General features: G+C 41.7%; 1 protein-coding gene across 1 annotated transcript; it reads right to left on the reverse strand.

Moving 5' to 3' along the window:
* Positions 1-553: 553 nt before the first annotated feature.
* best1 (bestrophin 1) lies at positions 554-24,918 on the reverse strand. The gene is made up of 9 exons (XM_064929085.1): positions 24,749-24,918; positions 23,697-23,791; positions 18,807-19,040; positions 17,594-17,748; positions 17,345-17,422; positions 16,961-17,113; positions 16,734-16,814; positions 15,851-16,002; positions 554-5,652 (listed from the first exon to the last, which is right to left on the reverse strand). Exons 1-9 carry the CDS (start codon positions 24,898-24,900, stop codon positions 4,449-4,451), a joined length of 2,304 nt encoding a protein of 767 aa, XP_064785157.1. The 5' UTR covers positions 24,901-24,918; the 3' UTR covers positions 554-4,448.
* Positions 24,919-26,588: the final 1,670 nt, after the last annotated feature.

Genomic DNA, 26,588 nt, shown 5'->3' on the forward strand with positions numbered 1-26,588 from the left:
AATGGATCCCCGTTGAGTAAGTTATTCTAGTAGTGTATAGAATAGATATGAGGGGGATCAGATCTGTAGTGTATAGAATAGATATGAGGGGGATCAGATCTGTAGTGTATAGAATAGATATGAGGGGGGATCAGATATGTAGTGTATAGAATAGATATGAGGGGGATCAGATCTGTAGTGTATAGAATAGATATGAGGGGGATCAGATAGTAGTGTATAGGATATGAGGGATCAGTCAGATCTGTAGTGTATAGAATAGATATGAGGGGGATCAGATCTGTAGTGTATAGAATAGATATGAGGGGGATCAGATCTGTAGTGTATAGAATAGATATGAGGGGGATCAGATCTGTAGTGTATAGAATAGATATGAGGGGGATCAGGGGGATCAGATCTGTAGTGTATCAGGGGGATCAGATATGTAGTGTATAGAATATATAGAGGGGGGGATCAGATCTGTAGTGTATAGAATAGATATGAGGAGGGATCAGATATGTAGTGTATAGAATATATGAGGGGGATCAGATCTGTAGTGTATAGAATAGGAGGGGGATCAGATCTGTAGTGTATAGAATAGATATGAGGAGGGATCAGATATGTAGTGTATAGAATATATATGAGGGGGGGATCACATCTGTAGTGTATAGAATATATATGAGGGGGGATCACATCTGTAGTGTATAGAATAGATATGAGGGGGATCAGATCAGTGGTTGAGACCAAGAGGGTTCCCATTTCTTCCTTTTCTAGAGCTGCTGGACAAATAAACACCAGCCTTGTGGTGCGTAAGAAACGGATGATTACTCGCCTGAGGTAGAGTATCTCATGATAAACTGTAGACCACACTACCTGCCTAGAGAGTTTTCATCTGTATTCTTCGTAGCTGTTTTACATACCACCACAGACTGAGGCTGGCATTAACACAGCATTGGATGAGAGGAATTCCACTGTAAGCAAACAAGAAAACGCTCACCAAGAGGTGGCGCTCCTAGTAGCCGGGGACTTTAATGCAGGGAAACTTGAAGCCATTTTACCAAATTTCTATCAGCATGTTAAATGTGCAACCAGAGGAAAAAACTCTGGATCACCAAGACTCCACACACAGAGATGCATACAAACTCTCCCTCCATTTGGCAAATCTGACCATAATTCCACCCTCCTGATTCCTGCTTACAAGCAAAAACTAAAGCAGGAAGCACCAGTGACTAGATCAATAAAAAAGTGGTCAGATGAAGCAGATGCTAAGCTACAGGACTGTTTTGCTTGCACAGACTGGAATATGTTCCGGGATTCCTCCGATGGCATTGAGGAGTACACCACATCAGTCATTGGCTTCATCAATAAGTGCATCAATGATGTCGTCCCCACAGTGACCTTACATACCCCATCCAGAAGCCATGGGTTACATGCAACATCCGCACTGAGCTAAAGGCTAGAGCTGCCGCTTTCAAGAAGCAGGACTCTAACCCTGAAGCTTATAAGAAATCCCCCAATGCCCTCTGACGAACCATCAAACAGGCAAAGCGTCAATACAGGACTAAGATTGAATCATACTATACCAGCTCTGACGCTCGTCGGATGTGGCAGGGTTTGCAAAACATTACAGACTACGAAAGGAAGCACAGCCGAGAGCTGCCCAGTGACACGAGCCTACAGGACGAGCTAAACTACTTCTATGCTCGCTTTGAGGCAAATAACACAAACATGCATGAGGTCACCAGCTGTTCTGGAAGACTTTGATCACGCTCTCGGCAGCAGATGTGAATAAGACAAAAGGAACACCTACAGTATGTGAGAATTCTGTTCATTGACTACAGCTCAGCGTTCAACACCATAGCTCCTTTCAAGCTCATCACTAAGCTAAAGATCCTGGGACTGAACATCCTCCTCTGCTACTGGATCCTGGACTTCCTGACGGGCTGCCCCCAGGTGGTAAGGGTAGACAACAACACATCCGCCACGTTGACCCTCACACCCCTCGGATGTGTGCTTAGTCCCCTCCTGTACTCCCTGTACTCCCTGCTCAACCACGACTGCGTGGCCACATACGACTCCAACACCGATCGTTAAGATTGCTGACGACGCGACGGTAAGACAGCCTACAGGGAGGCCAAAGATCTGTCAGTGTGGTGCCAGGACAACAACCCCCATCAACATGGGCAAGACAAAAGGAGCTGATGGTGGACTACAGGAAACGGAAGGCCGAGAACATCCCCCATCCACATAGCTGTAGCGGAGCGGGTTGAGAGCTTCAAGTTCATTTGTGACAACATCACTAAGGAATTATCATGGTCCACACACACCAAGACAGTCGTGAAGAGGGCACAACAACACCTATTCCCCCTCAGTCATCTGAAAAGATTTGACATGGGTCATCAGATCCTCAAAAGGCTAATTAGACAGCTACACCATCGAGACCATCCTGACTGGTTGCGTCATCGCTTGGTATGGCAACTGTTCGGCGACCGACCGCAAGGCGCTACAAAGGGTAGTGCGTACGGCCCAGTACATCACTGGGGCTAAGCTGCCTGTCATCCAGGACATCTAAGCCAGGCGGAGTCAGAGGAAGGCCCAAAATATTGTCAAAGACTCCAGCCACCCAAGTTAGACTCTTCTCTCTGCTACTGCATGGTACCGGAGCACCACGCTTGGGAACAAAGGGCCCTGAACAGCTGCTACCCCATAAGACTGCTGAACAGTTGATCAAAACGGACTATTTGCATTGACCCCCTTATTTTATTCTTATTCAAATGTTTTACCCCATGATGAAAAAAGCAAAAACATGTTTTTAGAAATCCTTACTTATTTATAAATAAATAAAAAACTGAAATATCACAGTATTCAGACACTTTACTCAGTACTTTGTTGAAGCACCTTTTTGGCAGAAGTTACAGCCTCGAGTCAATTTGGGTATGATGCTACAAGAGATGTTAGATTGGGTTCAAGTCCGGGCTCTGGCTGGGCCAATCCAAAACTTTCATACTTATGTAAATAAGCTATTTCTGTTTTTATTTTTAATACATTTGCAAATATTTCTAAAAACCTGTTTTCGCTTTGTCATTATAGGGTATTATGTGTAGATTGCTGAGTTTTTTAATTTATTTAATCAATTTTAGAATAAGGCTGTAACATAACAAAATGTGGAAAAAGTCAAGGGATCTGAATACTTTCCGAATGCAGTGTATCCTCCTCAATTACCTCGACTACCCCGGCACATCGGTACCGGTACCCCTAGTATGTTAATGTTATTTTATTGTGTTACTATTTTTCCTTTAGTTTACTGAGCAAATTGTTCATACTTACTTTTTTTTAAACTGCATTGTTGGTTAAAGGCTCGTCAGTAAGCATTTCACGGAAAAGTCTGTTGTATTTGGTGCACGTGACAAATACAATTTTCCAGAAATCCTGGAATCCTGGTTGGAAGATTCCTGGAATCAGGAGAGAATAAGCAGGAAAGCAGTTTCTTCCTAGGTTTTGGCCTTTCTAGGGAGTTTTTCCTAGCCGCCGTGCTTCTACACCTGCATTGCTTGCTGTTTGGGGTTTTAGGCTGGGTTTCTGTACAGCACTTTGAGATATCAGATGATGTACGAAGGGCTATATAAATACATTTGATTTGAATTTGATTTGAAATCCAGAAATCCTGGTTGGAAGAATCCTGGAATCAGGAGAGAATAAGGAAATCAGGAAATCCAGGAATCCTCCAACTGTGATTTCTGAAAATGTTAATAATAATTACCAGAATCTGGCAACCCTAGCAGAAACACACCAGAGATATTGATGGCTGAGGTACTTAGCACCTCTTACCAGAATGTTATCAGTCAATCTTTTCTAAAAGGGGTTGATGATTGATATAGAGATTCTTCAGTAGTTCAAGTAGGCCTCCAGTACGTAGGTCTCCAGCACGTAGGCCTTTGAGATTCAGCAAACAAAGGAGTCTTTCTTCAGTAGATTTCGTACTGGTTTACTAGCTGGAATAGCATGAAGAAGAAATGTCTTATTAGCAACCTCTCCACTCTGTGGGATTCCAATAAACATTTCAGAGGCAGCCTCTACGCTGGTCTAGCCTTGGACATCCAGGCTTCGCTCACATTTGGAAGGATGGCTTCGCAAGACTACCACTGGTCAGATGGATGGCCTAGAAAGACTACCACTGGTCAGATGGATGGCCTAGAAAGACTTCCACTGGTCAGATGGATGGCCTAGAAAGACTACCACGGGTCAGATGGATGGCCTAGAAAGACTACCACTGGTCAGATGGATGGCCTAGAAAGACTACCACTGGTCAGATGGATGGCCTAGAAAGACTACCACTGGCCAGAAGTGCTGGAACCCTCCAGTCTGAAAGAAAGATGTGCGTACGGCGTAGGTTTACACTACTTCTGAACCCTGAGTCTGTCCAACCACGCTCCCATCCCCCAGGGGCCTTGTCCAATCATCTCCCTCCTTCTTCAGTCCTGCTCCCGCCCCCCAGGGGCCTTGTTCATCCCACTATCCATCACCAGAGCTCCCAGCCAGTGAGGGCCCCCCTCAGCCAATGAAATCCCTGAATCATTTGGTGAGTTTTGATGCTGATTGGCTTCTTGCTGAGAGGAGCCAGAAATGGAAATGGTGTTCACGACGTTGTTGCTTAGACCACCATTGGTTCCACTGTTGATACCTGCTGCTCTTGTGCTGTTGAAGTTGGCATGGTTACAAAAGGTGTTGGGGTTGGTACCATTGCAGACGTTAGACGTAGTAGTGGTGTTGGAGTTGGTACCATTGCAGAAGTTTGTTGTAGAAGTGGTGTTGGTACCACTCAAGACGTTGGCTGGAGTAGTGGTGTTGGGGTTGGTGGTGTTGATAGTGCTGGTGGCATTGATACTAGAGGAGGAGCTGTTGGGATTGGTAGCTGGGGTGCGAGAGGGAGGGGTAAAGGAGAACACCCGCTCCCCTCCACCTCCCACTCCCCGTGGGCTGATGGGTCCAGGCTGCAGGCCCTCGGCCAACGGTGTGTTATCCAGAGAGAGGCGTGGAGGCGGAGGCCGTCGAGACAGCAGGCCTTGCCCGGGCCGGAGCTTTGATATGGGGCAGAGTTCCGGAAGGTTGCCAGGGTCAGGGAAGGAGAAGGCTGGAACACAAGGACCCTCTCCCTCCTCACTCAGCCAGGGGAAGGCAGAGGAGGGTGGAGGGAGCATATGACCTGGAGTATCAGGGGGCAGCAGACCTCCAGAGCCAACCATCGGAGGAGCCAGCGAGCTGGAGCTGCGATCCCAGGCGTAAGTTCCTCGGGTGGGCCGTGGACGAGGCATAGCGGGGGGAACACAGTGGATGGGGGTCTGGGGACAGCTATAGAAGCCTGACCTCTCATACAGCGGCATGGAGGAGAAGGCGTAGTCCGGGTGGCTGGAGTCGTGGCGGGGACCAGGGCCGTGGCTCGGCGTTGAGGGGTCCCCCTCGGAGTGCAGGAGGGGGAGGGGGAAGCGGCTGAATGGAGCCCCTGGGCGCCGGCGCAGGAGAGAAACCCGGGAGGAGGTGGAGGAGCGGGGGAAGACGGGGGACTGAACCCCCAGGAGGCGACTCAGACCCCCCAGGAGAGGAGTAGAGTGGTTGGCCTCCTCATGCTCCTTGATCTGCTCCAGGTTGGACTGGAACTCCATCTCCTCTTTGGGAACACTAGAGAGAAGAAGAAGACGACTTTACCATCTGATCTTTGGGAACACTGGAGTGATGATAGGAATGTTTTAGCTAGTTTAATTCCATCTGCTCTTTAGGAACACTGGAGTGATGATAGGAATGTTTTAGCTAGTTTAATTCCATCTGCTCTTTAGGAACACTGGAGTGATGATAGGAATGTTTTAGCTAGTTTAATTCCATCTGCTCTTTAGGAACACTGGAGTGATGATAGGAATGTTTTAGCTAGTTTAATTCCATCTGCTCTTTAGGAACACTGGAGTGATGATAGGAATGTTTTAGCTAGTTTAATTCCATCTGCTCTTTAGGAACACTGGAGTGATGATAGGAATGTTTTAGCTAGTTTAATTCCATCTGCTCTTTAGGAACACTGGAGTGATGATAGGAAAGTTTTAGCTAGTTTAATTCCATCTGCTCTTTAGGAACACTGGAGTGATGATAGGAATGTTTTAGCTAGTTTAATTCCATCTGCTCTTTAGGAACACTGGAGTGATGATAGGAATGTTTTAGCTAGTTTAATTCCATCTGCTCTTTAGGAACACTGGAGTGATGATAGGAAAGTTTTAGCTAGTTTAATTCCATCTGCTCTTTAGGAACACTGGAGTGATGATAGGAATGTTTTAGCTAGTTTAATTCCATCTGCTCTTTAGGAACACTGGAGTGATGATAGGAATGTTTTAGCTAGTTTAATTCCATCTGCTCTTTAGGAACACTGGAGTGATGATAGGAAAGTTTTAGCTAGTTTAATTCCATCTGCTCTTTATGAACACTGGAGTGATAATAGGAATGTTTTAGCTAGTTTAATTCCATCTGCTCTTTAGGAACACTGGAGTGATGATAGGAATGTTTTAGCTAGTTTAATTCCATCTGCTCTTTAGGAACACAGGAGTGATGATAGGAATGTTTTAGCTAGTTTAATTCCATCTGCTCTTTAGGAACACTGGAGTGATAATAGGAATGTTTTAGCTAGTTTAATTCCATCTGCTCTTTAGGAACACTGGAGTGATGATAGGAATGTTTTAGCTAGTTTAATTCCATCTGCTCTTTAGGAACACTGGAGTGATGATAGGAATGTTTTAGCTAGTTTAATTCCATCTGCTCTTTAGGAACACTGGAGTGATAATAGGAATGTTTTAGCTAGTTTAATTCCATCTGCTCTTTAGGAACACTGGAGTGATAATAGGAATGTTTTAGCTAGTTTAATTCCATCTGCTCTTTAGGAACACTGGAGTGATGATAGGAAAGTGTTAGCTAGTTCAGGGATTAAAAGGAAGAAACTTCCCTGAGCAATGTAATAGATCTCAAAGTATCAAGCTAGTTAGGTACTGGAAGTGTTATAGTGCACAATCAACCCCTTGGATTGATGAGGAAATGAAAAATGATGTGGGTGAGAGGGATGAGGCAAAAGGCTGCAATTAAGTCTGGCAGCCCAACTGATTGGCAAACGTACTGCAAATTAAGAAATCATGTGACTAAACTAAATTAACTACACTATGAAACAAAGAGAAATTATAGTAAAAATGATAGTAAAAAGATAACCACTGGTATCACATTAAATGACATTTTTGGGAAAAAAGCCAACTCGGCTCCTTCATTCATTGAATCATTCATCACAAAGCCCACTGACATTGCAAACTACTTTAATGACTTTTCCATTGGCAAGATAAACAAACTTAGGGATGACATGCCAGTAACAAACGCTGGCACTACACATCCAAGTATATCGGACCAAATTATGAAAGACAAGAAGTGTACTTTGAATTCCGTAAAGTCAGTGTGGAAGAGGTGAATATTGTTTTGTTGTCTATCAACAATGACAAGCCACCGGGTTCTGATAAATTGGATGGAAAACTGAAGATAATAGCAGATGATATTGCCACTCCTATTTTCCGCATCTTCAATTTAAGCCTACTAGAGAGTATGTGCACTCAGGCCTGGAGGGAAGCTAAAGTGTTTCCGCTAACCAAGAATAGTAAAGCCCTCTTTACAAATAGCTGACCAATCAACCTGTTACAAACCCTTAGTAAACTTATTTCACAGTAAACCAATTGACAACAGAATGTCAGCATGCTTAAAGGGAAGGGCACTCAAAAATCACAGCACTTACACAAATGACTAATGATTGGCTGAGAGAAATTGATGATAAAATTATTGTGGGGGCTGTCTTGTTAGACTTCAGAGCAGCTTTTGACATTATCGATCATAGTCTGCTACTGGAAAAACGTATGTTTTATGGCTTTACACCCTCTGATATAATGTGGATAAAGAGTTACTTGTCTAACAGAACACAGAGGGTGTTCTTCAATGGAAGCCTCTCAAACATAATCCAGTTAGAATCAGGAATTCCCCAGGGCAGCTGTTTAGGCCCCTTGCTTTTTACATTTTTTACTAACGACATGCCACTGACTGAGTAAAGCCAGAGTGTCTATTTATGTGGATAACTCAACACGTCAGCTACTACAGAGACTGAAATGACTGCAACAATTCACAAAGAGCTGCAGTTAGTTTTAGAGTAGATGGCAGGGAATAAGTTACCTAAATATTTCTAAAATTTAAAGCATTGTATTTGGAACAGAACACTCACTAAAACCTAAACCTCAACTAAATCTTGGAATAAATAATGTGGAAATTGAGCATGTTGAGATGACTAAACTGCTTGGAGTAACACTATATTGTAAACTGTCATGATCAAAACATATTGATGCAGTAGTAGATAAGATGGGGAGAAGTCTGTCCAAAATTGTAATTGGCTCAGAACAGGGCAGCACGGCTGGCCCTTGGATGTACACAGAGAGGTAATATTAATAATATGCATGTCAATCTCTCCTGGCTCAGTGGAGTAGAGATGGACTTCATCACTACTTTTATTTATTTTTATTTCTGAGAGGTATTGACATGTTGAATGGACCGAGCTGTGACACCCATACATACCCCACAAGACATGCCACAAGAGGTCTCTTCACAGTCCCAAAGTCCAGAACAGACTATGGGAGACACACAGTACTACATAGATCCATGACTACATGGAACTCTATTCCACATCAGGTAAAAATAAAGCAGCAGTAAAAATTTGATTTAAAAAACAGATAAAAAACACCTTATGGAACAGCGGGGACTGTGAAACAACAAACATTGGCACAAACACATGCACACGATAACATACTCACTATACACACATGGATTTAGTCCTGTAGATATGTGGTAGTGGTGGAGTAGGGGCCTTAGGGCGCACGGTGTGTTGTGAAATCTGTGAATGTGTTGTAATGTGTTGTAAAAATTGTATAAACTGCTTTGATTTCGCTGGACCCCAGGAAGAGTAGCTGCTAACTGGGATCCATAATAAATACAAATACAAACTAAGTTACAACGACTCTAGGAGTTTCAAAATACGAGCATGCATTTATAAGATTGTGCTGTTATTATTTCGAAATTATGATCTATTATTTTTTTCTGACTGTTTTCCATGTCATTTGGTTAGTTCTCTTAAGGGATAGGCGTCCCGTTAACAGGACAGTTGTAAATCTTGCAGCGTTTTGTGTTACGATCCCAGATTTTAGAGAAACAACAAATGTCGGTACATATAAGTGTCTTATATCGGCTGAAAGCTTCAATTCTTGTCCAATTTCCAGTAGCTATTACTGTGAAAAAATGCCATGCTATTGTTTGAGGAGAGCTCCTAACAGCAAAACACTTTTTTCAACGCGATAGGTTACTTACATTCTGAAATCTTGCTCTGATTTATCATCCAAAGGGTCCCAGAGATAACATGAAGTGTAATTTTGTTAGATAAAATAATTTTTCATATCCTTAAAAGGTCCATATATCATGCACAATCGATTTTGTATTTCCACTCGTCAATTTGCAAAGAAAGGAATCTGTGAAAATATCACCCTAAACGTTGTTTCAACGAGTCAAATCACTTTCAAATCTATTCCTCAGAGATCCTAGAAGGTAACAATACTTCATTATTTCATTAGGGGTGTAGTATATCCTACAGGACACCATATTTGATCAGAGAGCAAAACCTTCATGGCACGCCGATGACGCGGGTGGCCATCACTTGAACGACTGTATCAGTCAAATAAGCACCAATCGTGGTCAAACAAAGCTAGCTAGATAGCCAATGAGCTGGGCTTTACAGGAGTATCTGGAAATCATGAATATGTCGTAAAATGTAACTACTAACCTTGTACGACAGCATGCCTTGTAATTCTTGCCCAAAAAGAAAAGGATATTCAGAGTTATGAAGTTATGAAAACTGGTTGTTTTGCAAATGTTGAACTTATAATATTGCTACTAATACTGGAAAAGCTAAATCAAAGTCCAAGTTTACAGATTTGACTATATTCTTACAGAAAAATGAAATATGAATGCAAATGTCTCCTTCACGATTTGCCCAAATGTACCTGGGTACTTCACAATAAAAGTCTTGCAGTTCAGTCATACTTCAAGTTATCCATCTGAAACTTTGCACATACACTGCTGCCATCTTGTGGACACTAGGATAATTACAATCAGAGTGAACGTTACAACTATGATTGCATTTCAAAGAAGGTGGTAGAAAAAGACTGGTTGTTTTTTTCTTTGTATTTTCTTCTACCCAGTCTATTGTGTTATATTCTCCTACATTCATTTCACATTTCCACAAACTTCAAAGTGTTTCCTTTCAAATGGTACCAAGAATGTGCATATCCTTGCTTCAGGGCCTGAGCTACAGGCAGTTCAATTTGGGTATGTCATTGAGGCGAAAATGGAAAAAAAGGGGCTAAGACATTTTAAGCACCCTCATAGATATTTCTGTTATCATGGGACTGCCCATGTTTCCCTCTGGCCAACTCCAATTGGCAGCCAAGGCTTAGCCTTGGGACGCAAAGGTGTGTCATGAGTCAGGGAGAATGTTTTGACAGTCTTAGTGACAACAGACCTAGATATGGGGGGAGGTTTTAGTGGGTGGAATATTAGAGTTTTACCAAGTTGCAGCTACAGTATGCTTAACAGTGCAAATTATTATGGTACAGCTATATGGACACTTAATCATCATGGTGCTTTTTAATGGTAAGTTTACAAACATTGGTTGTGGGAAGTATAGTTGAAACGTGAGTATCATTATACCCACATTATACCCAAGTGGGGAAGTATAGCAAATGGATGGATGGAATATAATTGTAATGGCTTAGCAGATCATCAAAAAAGGAGATCCATTTTTACATGGCTAAAAGAGAAAGAATATAATATCTATTGTTTACAGGAAACTCATTCTACGAGTATAGATTATACTATATATAGGTTGGGTGGAAAAACGACTGGGAGGGAGAAGCATATTTTTGGGAAACTCAAAATGGGTGATTATACTAATTAATACAAATGTTGATCCGATTGTGTAAATAGATCCGCAAGGTGGATTATTATATGCTATTGGATCAAAAACAAATCTGGATAATTAATCTGGGCCAAATAATGATGATCCACACTTTTTCAAAAATATAATAATCTATTGAGCTCACAAGCAACAAAATAATTTATAGGATAAAGTAATCCTTCTCACCCCCCCCCCCCCCTTAAATGATTTAGATGCACTATTGTAAAGTGGCTGTTCCACTGATGTCAGAAGGTGAATTCACCAATTTGTAAGTCGCTCTGGATAAGAGCGTCTGCTAAATGACTTAAATGTAATGTAAATGTTAATATGGTGGGAGATTATAATACGGTTTTAAGTACATCAATGGATCGTAAAGGAAATCACTCTACAAACTATCACCATCAAGCACTTAAGGAGATCATGAAGATCATGGATGCAATAGAACTAGTGGACAAATGGAGGCTGAAAAACCCTGACCTCGTGAGATATACATGGAGGTTTAATACCCTGACCTAGTGAGATATACATGGAGGTTTAATATCCTGACCTAGTGAGATATACATGGAGGAGGTTTAATATCCTGACCTAGTGAGATATACATGGAGGTTTAATATCCTGACCTAGTGAGATATACATGGAGGTTTAATATCCTGACCTAGTGAGATATACATGGAGGTTTAATATCCTGACCTAGTGAGATATACATGGAGGAGGTATAATATCCTGACCTAGTGAGATATACATGGAGGTTTAATATCCTGACCTAGTGAGATATACATGGAGGAGGTTTAATACCCTGACCTAGTGAGATATACATGGAGGAGGTTTAATATCCTGACCTAGTGAGATATACATGGAGGAGGTTTAATACCCTGACCTAGTGAGATATACATGGAGGTTTAATATCCTGACCTAGTGAGATATACATGGAGGTTTAATACCCTGACCTAGTGAGATATACATGGAGGAGGTTTAATACCCTGACCTAGTGAGATATACATGGAGGAGGTTTAATACCCTGACCTAGTGAGATATACATGGAGGTTTAATATCCTGACCTTGTGAGATATACATGGAGGTTTAATACCCTGACCTAGTGAGATATACATGGAGGTTTAATACCCTGACCTAGTGAGATATACATGGAGGAGGTTTAATATCCTGACCTAGTGAGATATACATGGAGGTTTAATACCCTGACCTAGTGAGATATACATGGAGGAGGTTTAATACCCTGACCTAGTGAGATATACATGGAGGAGGTTTAATACCCTGACCTAGTGAAATATACATGGAGGTTTAATATCCTGACCTTGTGAGATATACATGGAGGAGGTTTAATACCCTGACCTAGTGAGATATACATGGAGGAGGTTTAATATCCTGACCTAGTGAGATATACATGGAGGGTTAATATCCTGACCTAGTGAGATATACATGGAGGTTTAATATCATGACCTAGTGAGATATACATGGAGGAGGTTTAATACCCTGACCTAGTGAGATATACATGGAGGAGGTTTAATATCCTGACCTAGTGAGATATACATGGAGGAGGTTTAATACCCTGACCTAGTGAGATATACATGGAGGTTTAATATCCTGACCTAGTGAGATATACATGGAGGAGGTTTAATATCCTGACCTAGTGAGATATACATGGAGGAGGTTTAATATCCTGACCTAGTGAGATATACATGGAGGAGGTTTAATACCCTGACCTAGTGAGATATACATGGAGGTTTAATATCCTGACCTAGTGAGATATACATGGAGGAGGTTTAATATCCTGACCTAGTGAGATATACATGGAGGAGGTTTAATATCCTGACCTAGTGAGATATACATGGAGGAGATTTAATATCCTGACCTAGTGAGATATACATGGAGGAGGTTTAATACCCTGACCTAGTGAGATATACATGGAGGAGGTTTAATATCCTGACCTAGTGAGATATACATGGAGGAGGTTTAATACCCTGACCTAGTGAGATATACATGGAGGAGGTTTAATTTCCTGACCTAGTGAGATATACATGGAGGAGGTTTAATACCCTGACCTAGTGAGATATACATGGAGGAGGTTTAATATCCTGACCTAGTGAGATATACATGGAGGAGGTTTAATATCCTGACCTAGTGAGATATACATGGAGGAGGTTTAATACCCTGACCTAGTGAGATATACATGGAGGAGGTTTAATATCCTGACCTAGTGAGATATACATGGAGGAGGTTTAATACCCTGACCTAGTGAGATATATATACATGGAGGAGGTTTAATATCCTGACAGTTCCTACAGCTTCCACACGATGTCGCCAGTCTTGGGAATTGGGTTGAAGTTTATCTTTGGTGAAATTAAGAATAGGCACTTCCTGTCAGAGGTTACACTGTGGAAAGTTATGAAAGAGAGAAAATCGTCCATGATTTGTTGACTTGCTGCTATTGAATACAGATCGCCCCGTGATCAATTTGATCGATTATTAACGTTTACAAGTACCTAAAGTTGGATTACAAAAGTAGTTTGAAGTATTTTGTTAAAGTTTATAGGCAACTTTTTACATTTTTTGTAATGACGTTGCGTTTTGGAAAGCTGTTTTTTTCTGGATCAGACGGGCTTTATAAAAGGACATTTTGGGTATACATGGATGGAATTAATCGAAAAAAAGAACCAATTGTGATGTTTATGGGACATATTGGAGAGCCAACAAAGAAGCTCGTCAAAGGTAATGCATGTTTTATATTTTATTTCAGCATTTTGTGTAGCGCTGGCTACGCTAATTATTTTGTTTACGTCGCGTTCATGTGTTTCGGGGTGGTGGGTGCATGCTATCAGATAATAGCTTCTCATGCTTTCGCCGAAAAGCATTTTTAAAATCTGACATGTTGGCTGGATTCACAACGAGTGTAGCTTTAATTGAGTCCCCTGCATGTGTGATTTAATGAAAGTTTGAGTTTTATCTCGTACTATTTGAATTCGTCGCTCTGCATTTCCCCCAGGCTATTGGCCAGGAGAGACGCTAGCGTCTCAATATCCTTAAGAGGAGTAAAACAAGGCTGTCCGTTGTCTCCATATCTATTTATTATGGCCATTGAAATGCTAGCTAGTAAAACAAAACACGCCCAATTTTTCAGTTTTTGATTTGTTAAAAAAGTTTGAAATATCCAATAAATGTCGTTCCACTTCATGATTGTGTCCCACTTGTTGTTGATTCTTCACAAAATAATACAGTTTTATATCTTTATGTTTGAAGCCTGAAATGTGGCAAAAGGTCGCAAAGTTCAAGGGGGCCGAATACTTTCGCAAGGCACTGTATATGCGTATATCTTATTAAGCTTGTTATGACAAAGATTAGGTCTATTCCTGCAAGAATTTCCTTTGAAACAAAATTGCTTTTTTAGTTTAGGAATTGGCTTAATTGGGGACTGGAAAACGGGTCCAATAGGTGTGTGTCTGTCTGTATCTGTGTCTATCTGTATCTGTGTCTGTCTGTATCTGTGTCTGTCTGATCTGTATCTGTGTGTGTCTGTATCTGTGTGTGTCTGCATCTGTGTGTGTGTGTGTATCTGTGTGTCTGTATCTGTGTGTCTGTATCTGTGTGTCTGTATCTGTGTGTATCTGTGTGTCTGTATCTGTGTGTCTGTATCTGTGTGTATCTGTGTATCTGTATCTGTGTGTCTGTATCTGTGTGTCTGTATCTGTGTATCTGTATCTGTGTGTGTCTGTATCTGTGTGTCTGTATCTGTGTGTATCTGTGTGTCTGTATCTGTGTGTCTGTATCTGTGTGTCTGTATCTGTGTGTCTGTATCTGTGTGTGTGTATCTGTGTGTCTGTATCTGTGTGTATCTGTGTATCTGTATCTGTGTGTGTCTGTATCTGTGTGTGTCTGTATCTGTGTGTCTGTATCTGTGTGTATCTGTGTGTCTGTATCTGTGTGTCTGTATCTGTGTGTCTGTATCTGTGTGTATCTGTGTGTATCTGTGTATCTGTATCTGTGTGTGTCTGTATCTGTGTGTATCTGTGTGTCTGTATCTGTGTGTGTCTGTGTGTCTGTATCTGTGTGTGTCTGTATCTGTGTGTCTGTATCTGTGTGTCTGTATCTGTGTGTCTGTATCTGTGTGTATCTGTGTATCTGTATCTGTGTGTGTCTGTATCTGTGTGTATCTGTGTATCTGTATCTGTGTGTGTCTGTATCTGTGTGTATCTGTGTGTGTCTGTATCTGTGTGTGTCTGTATCTGTGTGTATCTGTGTGTATCTGTGTGTATCTGTGTGTGTCTGTATCTGTGTGTCTGTATCTGTGTGTATCTGTGTGTGTCTGTATCTGTGTGTGTCTGTATCTGTGTGTCTGTATCTGTGTGTATCTGTGTGTCTGTATCTGTGTGTGTCTGTATCTGTGTGTCTGTATCTGTGTGTATCTGTGTGTCTGTATCTGTGTGTATCTGTGTATCTGTATCTGTGTGTGTCTGTGTATCTGTATCTGTGTGTGTCTGTATCTGTGTGTATCTGTGTGTATCTGTGTGTATCTGTGTGTGTCTGTATCTGTGTGTGTCTGTATCTGTGTGTCTGTATCTGTGTGTATCTGTATGTCTGTATCTGTGTGTATCTGTGTGTCTGTATCTGTGTGTCTGTATCTGTGTGTATCTGTGTCTCTGTATCTGTGTGTATCTGTATGTCTGTATCTGTGTGTCTGTATCTGTGTGTTTCTGTATGTCTGTATCTGTCTGTCTGTATCTGTGTGTATCTATATGTCTGTATCTGTGTGTCTGTATCTGTGTGTATCTGTTTCTCTGTATCTGTGTGTATCTGTGTGTAAGGTACCTGATATCCAGAGCAGAGCCCATGAAGGAAGGTTTGCGATGCTCCACGCTGGCTGCAGTGTATGGAGGCTGGGGCTCTGATTCGTTCCAGTACTTATCCCTCTCTACCAATGGGATAGTGTCGTACATCTCATCCACAGACAGCAGGGACACCTGAGAGGGATAGAACAAGATTGTGATTCATTTGGCATCAAACAGAGGAAAACAGTCTGAAACAGGGAGGGACTACTAGGACTGGGTTCTTTCCTGTTGTTTTCGGTTCTGCCCTAATGAACACAACCCAAGTCTCAATCCTGGACTGGTCTAAGCAAAACATTTACAAAACTAATTTTGTATTATTATTATTAATAAAAGCAATCACATTCAACTACATGGAGGTCCTCAATCTATAATGTGATCTGCTTGAGTGACACCAGCACATGTAACTGCAGTGAACTCATTAGGGGGCAAAAAAACAAAATCTGTGGAGACTGAAGAGATCTCTAGTGTTATCCCAGAGAACGGGTTTAGTGACTTGTGATTCTTAACTTAATGAAGTTACATATGAAGGGAGTTTCTGTCAGATTGCTTTCTATATACAGTGGGGCAAAAAAAGTATTTAGTCAGCCACCAATTGTGCAAGTTCTCCCACTTAAAAAGATGAGAGAGGCCTGTAATTTTCATCATAGGTACGTACACTTGCTTTTTTTGCCCCACTGTAAATGAAAGAGAATTGCAGCTCTCTTCTTACAGACAGAGAGGTCCATCCCACATTTTATACAGACTACTATAATTATACAGACTAATATAGTTATACAGACTACTATAATGCATTGTAATGAATGGAGAGAGAAACTGAAATGATAGAGCAGAAGAATTTATTTAAAAAATGTAGGCAGCCAAACCTGTAGATTACGATCAACCAGATAGTTGGTTTCAAAGTCATCGTCGTCTTCCCCAAACGGGTTTATCAGTTGTTCTGCCACCTGTCCACAAAAACACAAAAAATGGCACAATGAAGCAGAACGTAAAATGCATTTTATACATCATGAAGTAATTCTGTCATATTGTGAAAAGAACTGTGTGTATGTGTGATTGTGTATCAATCAGTGAACCCTCCCTCCCTCCCCACCTTGAGCCAGCCCACGTAGAAGAAGAACTGTAGCAGGGTGAAGACAGGCAGGTAGAAGTCGATGTCATGACCAGCGTAGCCCTGGGCGGGGTCTAAGAACTGTCGACCAATCAGACACGCCAGGAAGAAACTGTAGACCGCCACTGTCACCACCTAACAGAGAGGAAGTACTTACAATCCAGGTTCCTGTAGTTAGTTCCTCATCATGACTGACAATAACAGACACATGATTTCATTACCACAGAATTTGTGGGATCAAGATCGATGTTTACTATTTTAGTGTTAGTTCTACTACTACAACAACTATTAGTTGTTACTACTGCTACTACTCCTACCACCACTACTACTACCACTACTACCATTACTACATGTAGATAACAGAACCTGGGTGTACACAAGGGGTAGGCTGATCCAATCATAACTGTATAGCTTCATACACTGTGTCCGCAATGTATTTAATTCCTGCAGAGGAGATAAGATGGAACAATCTGATAAACACACACACACACACACACACACACACACACACACACACACACACACACACACACACACACACACACACACACACACACACACACACACACACACACACACACACACACACACACACACACCGAGAGAGAAACTTACATTGAGAATGGCTGACAGGGCCACATCATTGTTGATGCGTCCCTCGGTGCGGGCCCTCAGTGCCAGGTTAACAAACCACATACAAGGAACCCAGAACTTGTTATGAGGTGAGGGCAACTCCTCCAACTGCCTATGTTCCTCTGCTGTCATCAGGCCTGAGAGAGACACACACACACAAAGGGTAGGAATTAGGAGGAGCTTCAAACCTTCTGTAAGAGCCGGTTTCCGAGACCCAGATTTAACCTACTTCTAGTTGTCATTCTCAAATTGACAGTGTTTTTGTCCAGGACTAAGCTTGATCTGGGTGGGGGATACTGGCATTTACTGTGATAACCAATATTACGGCCTTATAATAACAGCTGGCTACAGCATCAAGGAACTCCCCTCTTACACTGTTATTATTTATTGTAATTTCCTCACTAGCATCATACCACCCTGCATCCCATTGCTGGCTTGCCTCTGAAGATAAGCAGGGTTGGTCCTGGTCTGTCCCTGGATGGGAGACCAGATGCTGCAGGAAGTGGTGTTGGAGGGCCAGTAGGAGGCACTCTTTCCTCTGGTCTAAAATAATAACCCAAGTTTTTGGGGACATTGCCCTGTGTCGGGTGCTGTCGTTGGGATGGGAGGTTAAAATGTGTGTCCTGACTCTCTGTGGTCACTAAAGATCCCATGTCACTTATTGTAAGGGTGTTTACCATGGTGTCCTGGCTAAATTCCCAAGCTGTCCTTCATATAATCATGGTCACCTAATCATCCCCAGCTTACATTTTGCTCATTCATCTCCCTGTAACTATTCCCCAGGTTGTTGCCGTAAATGAGAATGTGTTCTCAGCCAATGTACCTGGTTATATAACATATTTTTAAAAGAGTTAAACTAAAGTGTAAATGTAATGTTCTAGATTACAAGCAAGCTAGTTTAGCACTAGCTGTGGTATCTGTTTGGGGTGGCACTGAGAATACAGGCTGCAGGTGAGATGTGCTATTTTACTCTGCCCTGTAGAGTCTGTTGAGCTGTGAGTTTTAACTCTAGTGTGTAGAGGGTTGTGACATCAGACATCACAGCGTACCTGGCTGTACCTGCACCAGGTGGTTCATGGTGGGGAACCTCTAGGGGTCAACTAGGTTAAGGGTTATGGCTAGGTTCGGTGTCGTACCCTAGAAGTCAACGAGAGTAAGGGTTAGGGGTCATAGGCTTTGTGGTCGTAGGTCGTACCTGCCTGCACCAGGTGCTTCATGGTGGGGAACCTCTTGTAGACTGCCGTGCTGACCGATCGGTAGATGAGCACGCCGGACAGGTTGGCGTACCGCATCAGGGTGCGGCGGGTCAGCCTGGCGATCTCATCGGTACCACGGATGTGAGCGCCCACCAGCGCACCCAACCGGTCCGGCCAGGGAACACTCTCAAACTGACCCCACCACCGAGACACCACCAGGGTCACATAAAAACCTGCGGGAGACAAACACACATGGAGACGACAATTTTTTTATTTTTTTTAATCAATGACATTAAAAGGGAAATGTCACCATGTTTCTACTTCATACTCATCATCTCCAGCACCACCCCAACATCAACATGTTTTGCAGTAAAACATATAGAGGAAGTGTTTCCAGTAACATCGTCGGTCTGCATCGTGTGATTTTAACCAATCGTGTTGCCGGTCATAGCCTGCAGGTATAACGCATTACGGCGTGATAATAATACATTGTATTATTTATGGGCTCTAATTTAATTAACATGATTAAAATACTATATGACAATCCCTCAGCCACAGCTATAACAGGAAATATCTGCTCTGTTCAGAATCACTAGAAGCAGCAGACAAGGCAATCCGATATCTCCTTTGCTATTTTATTAATGTATTTATTTATTTAGTACTTTTTACCCCTTTTTTTATGACGTCCAAATGATAGTTACAGTCTTGTCCCATCGCTGCAACTCCCCTACGGACTCAAAGGTCGAGAGCCATGCGTCCTCCGAAACGCGACCCTGCAAGATTCACTGCGGAAGCCAGCCGCACCAATGTGTCGGAGGAAACATCATAACAACTGGTGACCGAAGTCAACGTGCAGGCGTCCGGCCTGCCACATGGAGTTGCTAGAGCGCCTTGGGACAAGGATATCCCAAACCCTCCCTTAACCCGGGCGAAGCTGGGCCAATTATTATCCATGGAACCCCTGGCAATTTGCCAATCGAAGGAGATAACCGTAGTTTCCCCAAAACGTTCTGATCACTTCATATCATTATACGTGGACGATATTTTACTATACTGAACAAAACTAAAAACGCAACATATGCAACAATTTCAAAGATTTTACTGAGTTAGTTAATATAAGGAAAAACGTCAATTTAAATTAATTCATTAGGACCTAATCTATGGATTTCACATGTCTGGGCAGGGGTGCAGCCATGGGTGGGCCTGGGAGGACATAGGCCAACCAACATGGCAGCTGGCCCATCTTCTGGGGAGCCAGGCCCAGCCCAGAAATACTCCTCAGCCCCCCCCCCACCTCTCGGACCCGCAGGTGAAGAAGCTGAATGTGGAGGTCCTGGCCTGGTATGGTGACACATGGTCTGCGGTTGTGAAACCGGTTGGACATTGGCCAAATTCTCTAAAATGATGTTGGAAGTGGCTTGTGGTATTCCACACCGGTCAGGTGGATGGATTATCTTGGCAAATGAGAAATGCTCACTAACCAGGAATACAAAGAAATTTGTGCTAAAATTTTAGAGAAATAAGCTTTTTGTCAATTTCTGGGATTTTTTTATTTCAGCTCAAGAAACATGGGACCAACACTTTACATGTTGCGTTTATATTTTTGTTCAGTGTATATCTAGACAATTTAGGGTTAGGGTATCTCCATTGCTCCCAAATGCATTGAAGATCATAGATAAATTCAGCTCCATCTCAAGTTATAAAATCAAATCTTACCAAATCAGCCCCTATCAAGACCCCGACTCCATTCTTTACTTATGGAATTCCAATCGTTTCTCATTTGAAATATCTGGGAGTAGAGACATTTCCTTCCTTAGGGAAAACCAGAAATTGTAACTGAAAGCTCAAATCAATCCGACATCAGTAGTTGCTTTAACCGGCTGAATTTCTATTCTCAAAGTTATTTCCACAGCTGAATTTCTATTCTCAAAGTTATTTCCACAGCGGAATTTCTGTAGTTCAATACTTCCCATTTCTCCCCCTTCTGGCTGTTGGGATAAAATCCATAGTTCCATTTCAAAACTAATAAAACTAAAACTATTACAACTAAAACTATTAAAACTATTAAAACTAAAACTATTAAAACTAAAACTATTAAAACTAAAACTAAAAAAACTAATAAAACTAAAACTAATAAAACTAATAAAACTAAAACTATTAAAACTGTTAAAACTAAAACTAATAAAACTAAAACTTTTAAAACTAAAACTATTAAAACTAATAAAACTAAAACTATTAAAACTAAAACTATTAAAACTATTAAAACTAAAACTATTAAAACTAAAACTATTAAAACTAAAACTATTAAAACTAAAACTATTAAAACTAATAAAACTAAAACTATTAAAACTAAAACTATTAAAACTATTAAAACTTAAACTATTAAAACTAATACAACTAAAACTATTAAAACTAAAACTATTAAAACTAAAACTATTAGAACTAAAACTATTAAAACTAATAAAACTAAATCTATTAAAACTAAAACTATTAAAACTAAAACTAAAACTATTAAAACTATTAAAACTAAAACTATTAAAACTAAAAGTAGTAAAACTAAAAGTATTAAACCTAAAACTATTAAAACTATTAAAACTATTAAAACTAAAACTATTAAAACTAAAACTAATAAAACTAAAACTATTAAAACTAAAACTAGTAAAACTAAAACTATTAAAACTAAAACTAGTAAAACTAAAACTATTAAAACTAAAACTAATAAAACTAAAACTATTAAAACTAAAACTAGTAAAACTAAAACTATTAAAACTAAAACTAGTAAAACTAAAACTAGTAAAACTAAAACTAATAAAACTAAAACTAGTAAAACTAAAACTAATAAAACTAAAACTATTAAAACTAAAAGTATTAAAACTAAAACTAGTAAAACTAAAACTATTAAAACTAATAAAACTAAAACTAGTAAAACTAAAACTAATAAAACTAAAACTATTAAAACTAAAAGTATTAAAACTAAAACTATTAAAACTAAAACTATTAAAACTAAAACTATTAAAACTAAAACTATTAAAACTAAAACTAATAAAACTAAAACTATTAAATAAAGGTAAAAAGAAAGGCCACTCAGGAAGGAAGAAGCCAGACTACGGTTTGCAACTGCAGATGGGGACAAAGCTTGTACTTTTTGGAGAAATGATAATAATCTGATGAAACAGAAATAGAACTGTTTGGCCATAATGACCATCGTTATGTTTGGAGGAAAAAGGGGGAGGCTTGCAAGCCGAAGAACACCATCCCAACCGTGAAGCATGGGGGTGGCAGCATCATGTTGTGGGGGTGCTTTGCTGCAGGAGGGACTGGTGCACTTCACAAAATAGATGGCTTCATGAGGCAGGAAAATTATGTGGATATTGAAGCAACATCTCAAGACATCAGTCAGTAAGTTAAAGCTTGGTTCCAAAAGTTATGGTAAAATGGCTTAAGGACAACAAAGTCAAGGTATTGGAGTGGCCATCACAAAGAACCGACCTCAATCCTAATGAAAATTTGTGAGCAGAACTGAAAAAGTGTGTGCGAGCAAGAAGGCCTACATACCTGACTCAGTTACACCAGCTCTGTCAGGAGGAATGGGCCAAAATTCACCCAACTTATTGTGGGAAGCTTGTGGAAGGCGCACCGAACGTTTTGACCCAAGTTAAACAATTTAAAGGCAATGCTACCAAATACTAATTGAGTATGTGAGGGGAATGTGGGAATGTGATGAAAGAAATAAAACTGAAATAAATCATTCTCTCTACTATTATTCTGACATTTCACATTCTTAAAATAAAGTGGTGATCCTAACTGACCTACTAAGACATGACATTTTTCCAAGGATTAAATGTCAGGAATTGTGAAAAACTGAGTTTAAATGCATTTGGCTAAGGTGTACATGTATGTAAACTTCCGACTTCAACTGTACATATGTACCTATTTGAATCTTTTTTTACATTCTTTGCTTTCAAAGACAGAACAATGAAAAGAGAGGAGGCTTTGTACAGAGACCTCAAAATGGTTCTCTTTGACCCTACACTATTACACTACCGCACTGTGTTTATTTGTAACCTATTACACTACCGCACTGTGTTTATTTGTAACCTATTACACTACCGCACTGTGTTTATTTGTAACCTATTACACTACCGCACTGTGTTTATTTGTAACCTATTACACTACCGCACTGTGTTTATTTGTAACCTATTACACTACCACACTGTGTTTATTTGTAACCTATTACACTACCACACTGTGTTTATTTGTAACCTATTACACTACCGCACTGTGTTTATTTGTAACCTATTACACTACCGCACTGTGTTTATTTGTAACCTATTACACTACCGCACTGTGTTTATTTGTAACCTATTACACTACCGCACTGTGTTTATTTGTAACCTATTACACTACCGCACTGTGTTTATTTGTAACCTATTACACTACCGCACTGTGTTTATTTGTAACCTATTACACTACCGCACTGTGTTTATTTGTAACCTATTACACTACCGCACTGTGTTTATTTGTAACTGCTAAAGTTTTTGTAGAGAGGAAGTTCAGAATTGTTGATGACGTCTGTCAAAAGGGGGTTGTTTGTGCTTGAGAAGTATTGACTTGTGGCCTGAGAGTGAGTGGCTAAATGATTACTGAGCACCAGTGTTTGAAAGAGTCAAATCCACTTTAATTCAGGTAGTAAAAATACATTCCAATCCAATTGTAGGCAATGAGGACAATTGGAATTTCAGAAATGGAGTTGATCCCAACCCTGCTGTGCACAAAACCCTGCTGTGCACAAATCGGTTAGACAGCATACAATACAACTGAGCAGAACATAACATAACAGAGCATAACATAACACAGCATAACAGAGCAGAACAGAACAGTATTCTCACCCAATACGAAGGACACAGGGATGAGTTCTGCATAACGGTCACAGTAGATGGCCAGCTTCTCAAACAGCCTCTTCTGACCCTCATTCAACACAAACCTAGAGAGAACAGGTCTGTCACAAAGTTAACTCCTGTATGATTGAACATGATAGGGAGGGAGTGACAACAATTGCAAAAAAAGAGAAGGGGAGCCTAATATTCCCACAACGGTTCCCTGGCATTTGATTGTACAAAGTTGCTGTGATCTTTGATTTGACGGGACCAGCAATTTAAGCAAAGAAATACACAAATGCATGGTCACTGTAAAGAGGTTTATTTTTTACAAGTAATATAGACCAACTCTCTTCTAGATCAGATGAGGTTACCTGTGTAAATGACGAGGTTACCTGTGTAAATGACGAGGTTACCTGTGTAAATGATGAGGCTACCTGTGTAAATTACTAGGTTACCTGTGTAAATGACGGGGTTACCTGTGTAAATGATGAGGCTACCTGTGTAAATTACTAGGTTACCTGTGTAAATGACAGAGTTACCTGTGTAAATGACGGGGTTACCTGTATTAACGACGAGGTTACCTGTGTAAATTGTGAGATGGCCTGTGTAAATGACGAGGTTACCTGTGTAAATGACGAGGTTACTTGTGTAAATGACGGGGTTACCTGTGTTAACGACGAGGTTACCTGTGTAAATTGTGAGATTACCTGTGTAAGTGACGAGGTTACCTGTGCAAATGACAAGGTTACCTTTGCAAATGACGAGGTTACCTGTGTAAATGACGAGGCTACCTGTGTAAGGGTTGAGGCTACCTGTGTAAATGATGAGGCTACCTGTGTAAATAACGAGGCTACCTGTGTAAATGAGAAGGCTACCTGTGTAAATGACGAGGCTACCTGTGTAAATGACGAGGCTACCTGTGTAAAGGTTGAGGATACCTGTGTAAATGACGAGGCTACCTGTGAAAATGACGAGGTTACTTGTGTCAATGACTAGGTTACCTGTATATGATGAGGTTACCTGTGTAAATTACAGGGTTACCTGTGAAGTTGTGAGGTTACCTGTAAATGATGCTGAAGGAGTAGTACAGTGTGGTGAAGATGATCAGTTCTCTCCACAGCAGCTTGTAGATGCTCCCCTTCCATCGGAGGAGCAGATGAGAGAAGGTCCCGAGCCCCGCGTCAGCAACCCTCCGCGAGTACGTCACCGTCATCACTACCCTTCCCTGGCCAGGCTGGCTGGATGGGTGGATGGGTGGGTGGGTGGATAGATGGATAGATGGATAGGTGGCTGGCTGGGTGGATGGATGGATGGATGGATAGGTGGCTGGCTGGGTGGATGGATGGATGGATGGATGGATAGGTGGCTGGCTGGATGGGTGGGTGGATGGGTGGATGGATGGATGGATGGATGGATGGATGGATGGATGGATGGATAGGTGGCTGGCTGGGTGGATGGATGGATGGATGGATGGATAGGTGGCTGGCTGGGTGGATGGATGGATGGATAGGTGGCTGGCTGGGTGGATGGATGGATGGATGGATGGATGGATGGATGGATAGGTGGCTGGCTGGGTGGATGGATGGATGGATGGATAGGTGGCTGGCTGGGTGGATGGATGGATGGATGGATAGGTGGCTGGCTGGGTGGATGGATGGATGGATGGATAGGTGGCTGGCTGGGTGGATGGATGGATGGATGGATAGGTGGCTGGCTGGGTGGATGGATGGATGGATGGATGGATGGATAGGTGGCTGGCTGGGTGGATGGATGGATGGATGGATAGGTGGCTGGCTGGGTGGATGGATGGATGGATAGGTGGCTGGCTGGGTGGATGGATGGATGGATGGATGGATAGGTGGCTGGCTGGGTGGATGGATGGATGGATGGATGGATAGGTGGCTGGCTGGATGGATGGATAGGTGGCTGGCTGGGTGGATGGATGGATGGATGGATGGATAGGTGGCTGGGTGGATGGATGGATGGATGGATAGGTGGCTGGCTGGCTGGGTGGATGGATGGATGGATGGATGGATGGATAGGTGGCTGGCTGGGTGGATGGATGGATGGATGGATGGATAGGTGGCTGGCTGGGTGGATGGATGGATGGATGGATGGATGGATGGGTGGCTGGATGGGTGGATGGATGGATGGATGGATAGGTGGCTGGCTGGGTGGATGGAGAGCTGGATGGGTGGGTGGATGGATGGATGGATGGATGGATGGGTGGCTGGCTGGCTGGGTGGATGGATGGATGGATGGATAGGTGGCTGGCTGGGTGGATGGAGAGCTGGATGGATGGATAGGTGGCTGGCTGGGTGGCTGGCTGGCTGGGTGGATGGATGGAGAGCTGGATGGATGATAACTAGCCGAATGGTTGGCACAGAGAAAGCTGCCCTTGGTGTATCAAAAAAGTCAACTACTGTCTGGCTGTCTGGCTGGCTGGCTGGCTGGCTGGCTGGCTGGCTGGAACAGAGAAATCTGCCCTTGGTGTATCAGATTGGTCAACTACTGTCACTTTCTCTGTTTGCTTTACAAGTCAACTTTCCAAAACACTGATAGTGACACATATCGATCACATATCTACTCGATAACAAACTATCCAGAGAGACAATTCTTATAGATATTAGCTCATGGATCCACTTCCTGAAGACATGTTGCCAGTGGGGGTAAAGTTCAGCAGAAGATGGAAAGAGAGAGAGAGAGAGAGAGAGAGGGGAAGTAAGATGTTGGTAATTAACATAGAGTCATCTATAAACTCTGACCAGCTCTTAATAATAACCAGAACGGAGCGAATGGAATGGACCACCTGGAAACCATGGAAACCACGTGTTTGATGTCTGACTCTGCTCCGGTTCATTAGAACGAGGGTGTTCTCCTCACCGAACTACTGTGATACAG

Source organism: Oncorhynchus masou, chromosome 22 (assembly GCF_036934945.1).
Source record: "Oncorhynchus masou masou isolate Uvic2021 chromosome 22, UVic_Omas_1.1, whole genome shotgun sequence".
Lineage (NCBI taxonomy): Eukaryota > Metazoa > Chordata > Actinopteri > Salmoniformes > Salmonidae > Oncorhynchus > Oncorhynchus masou.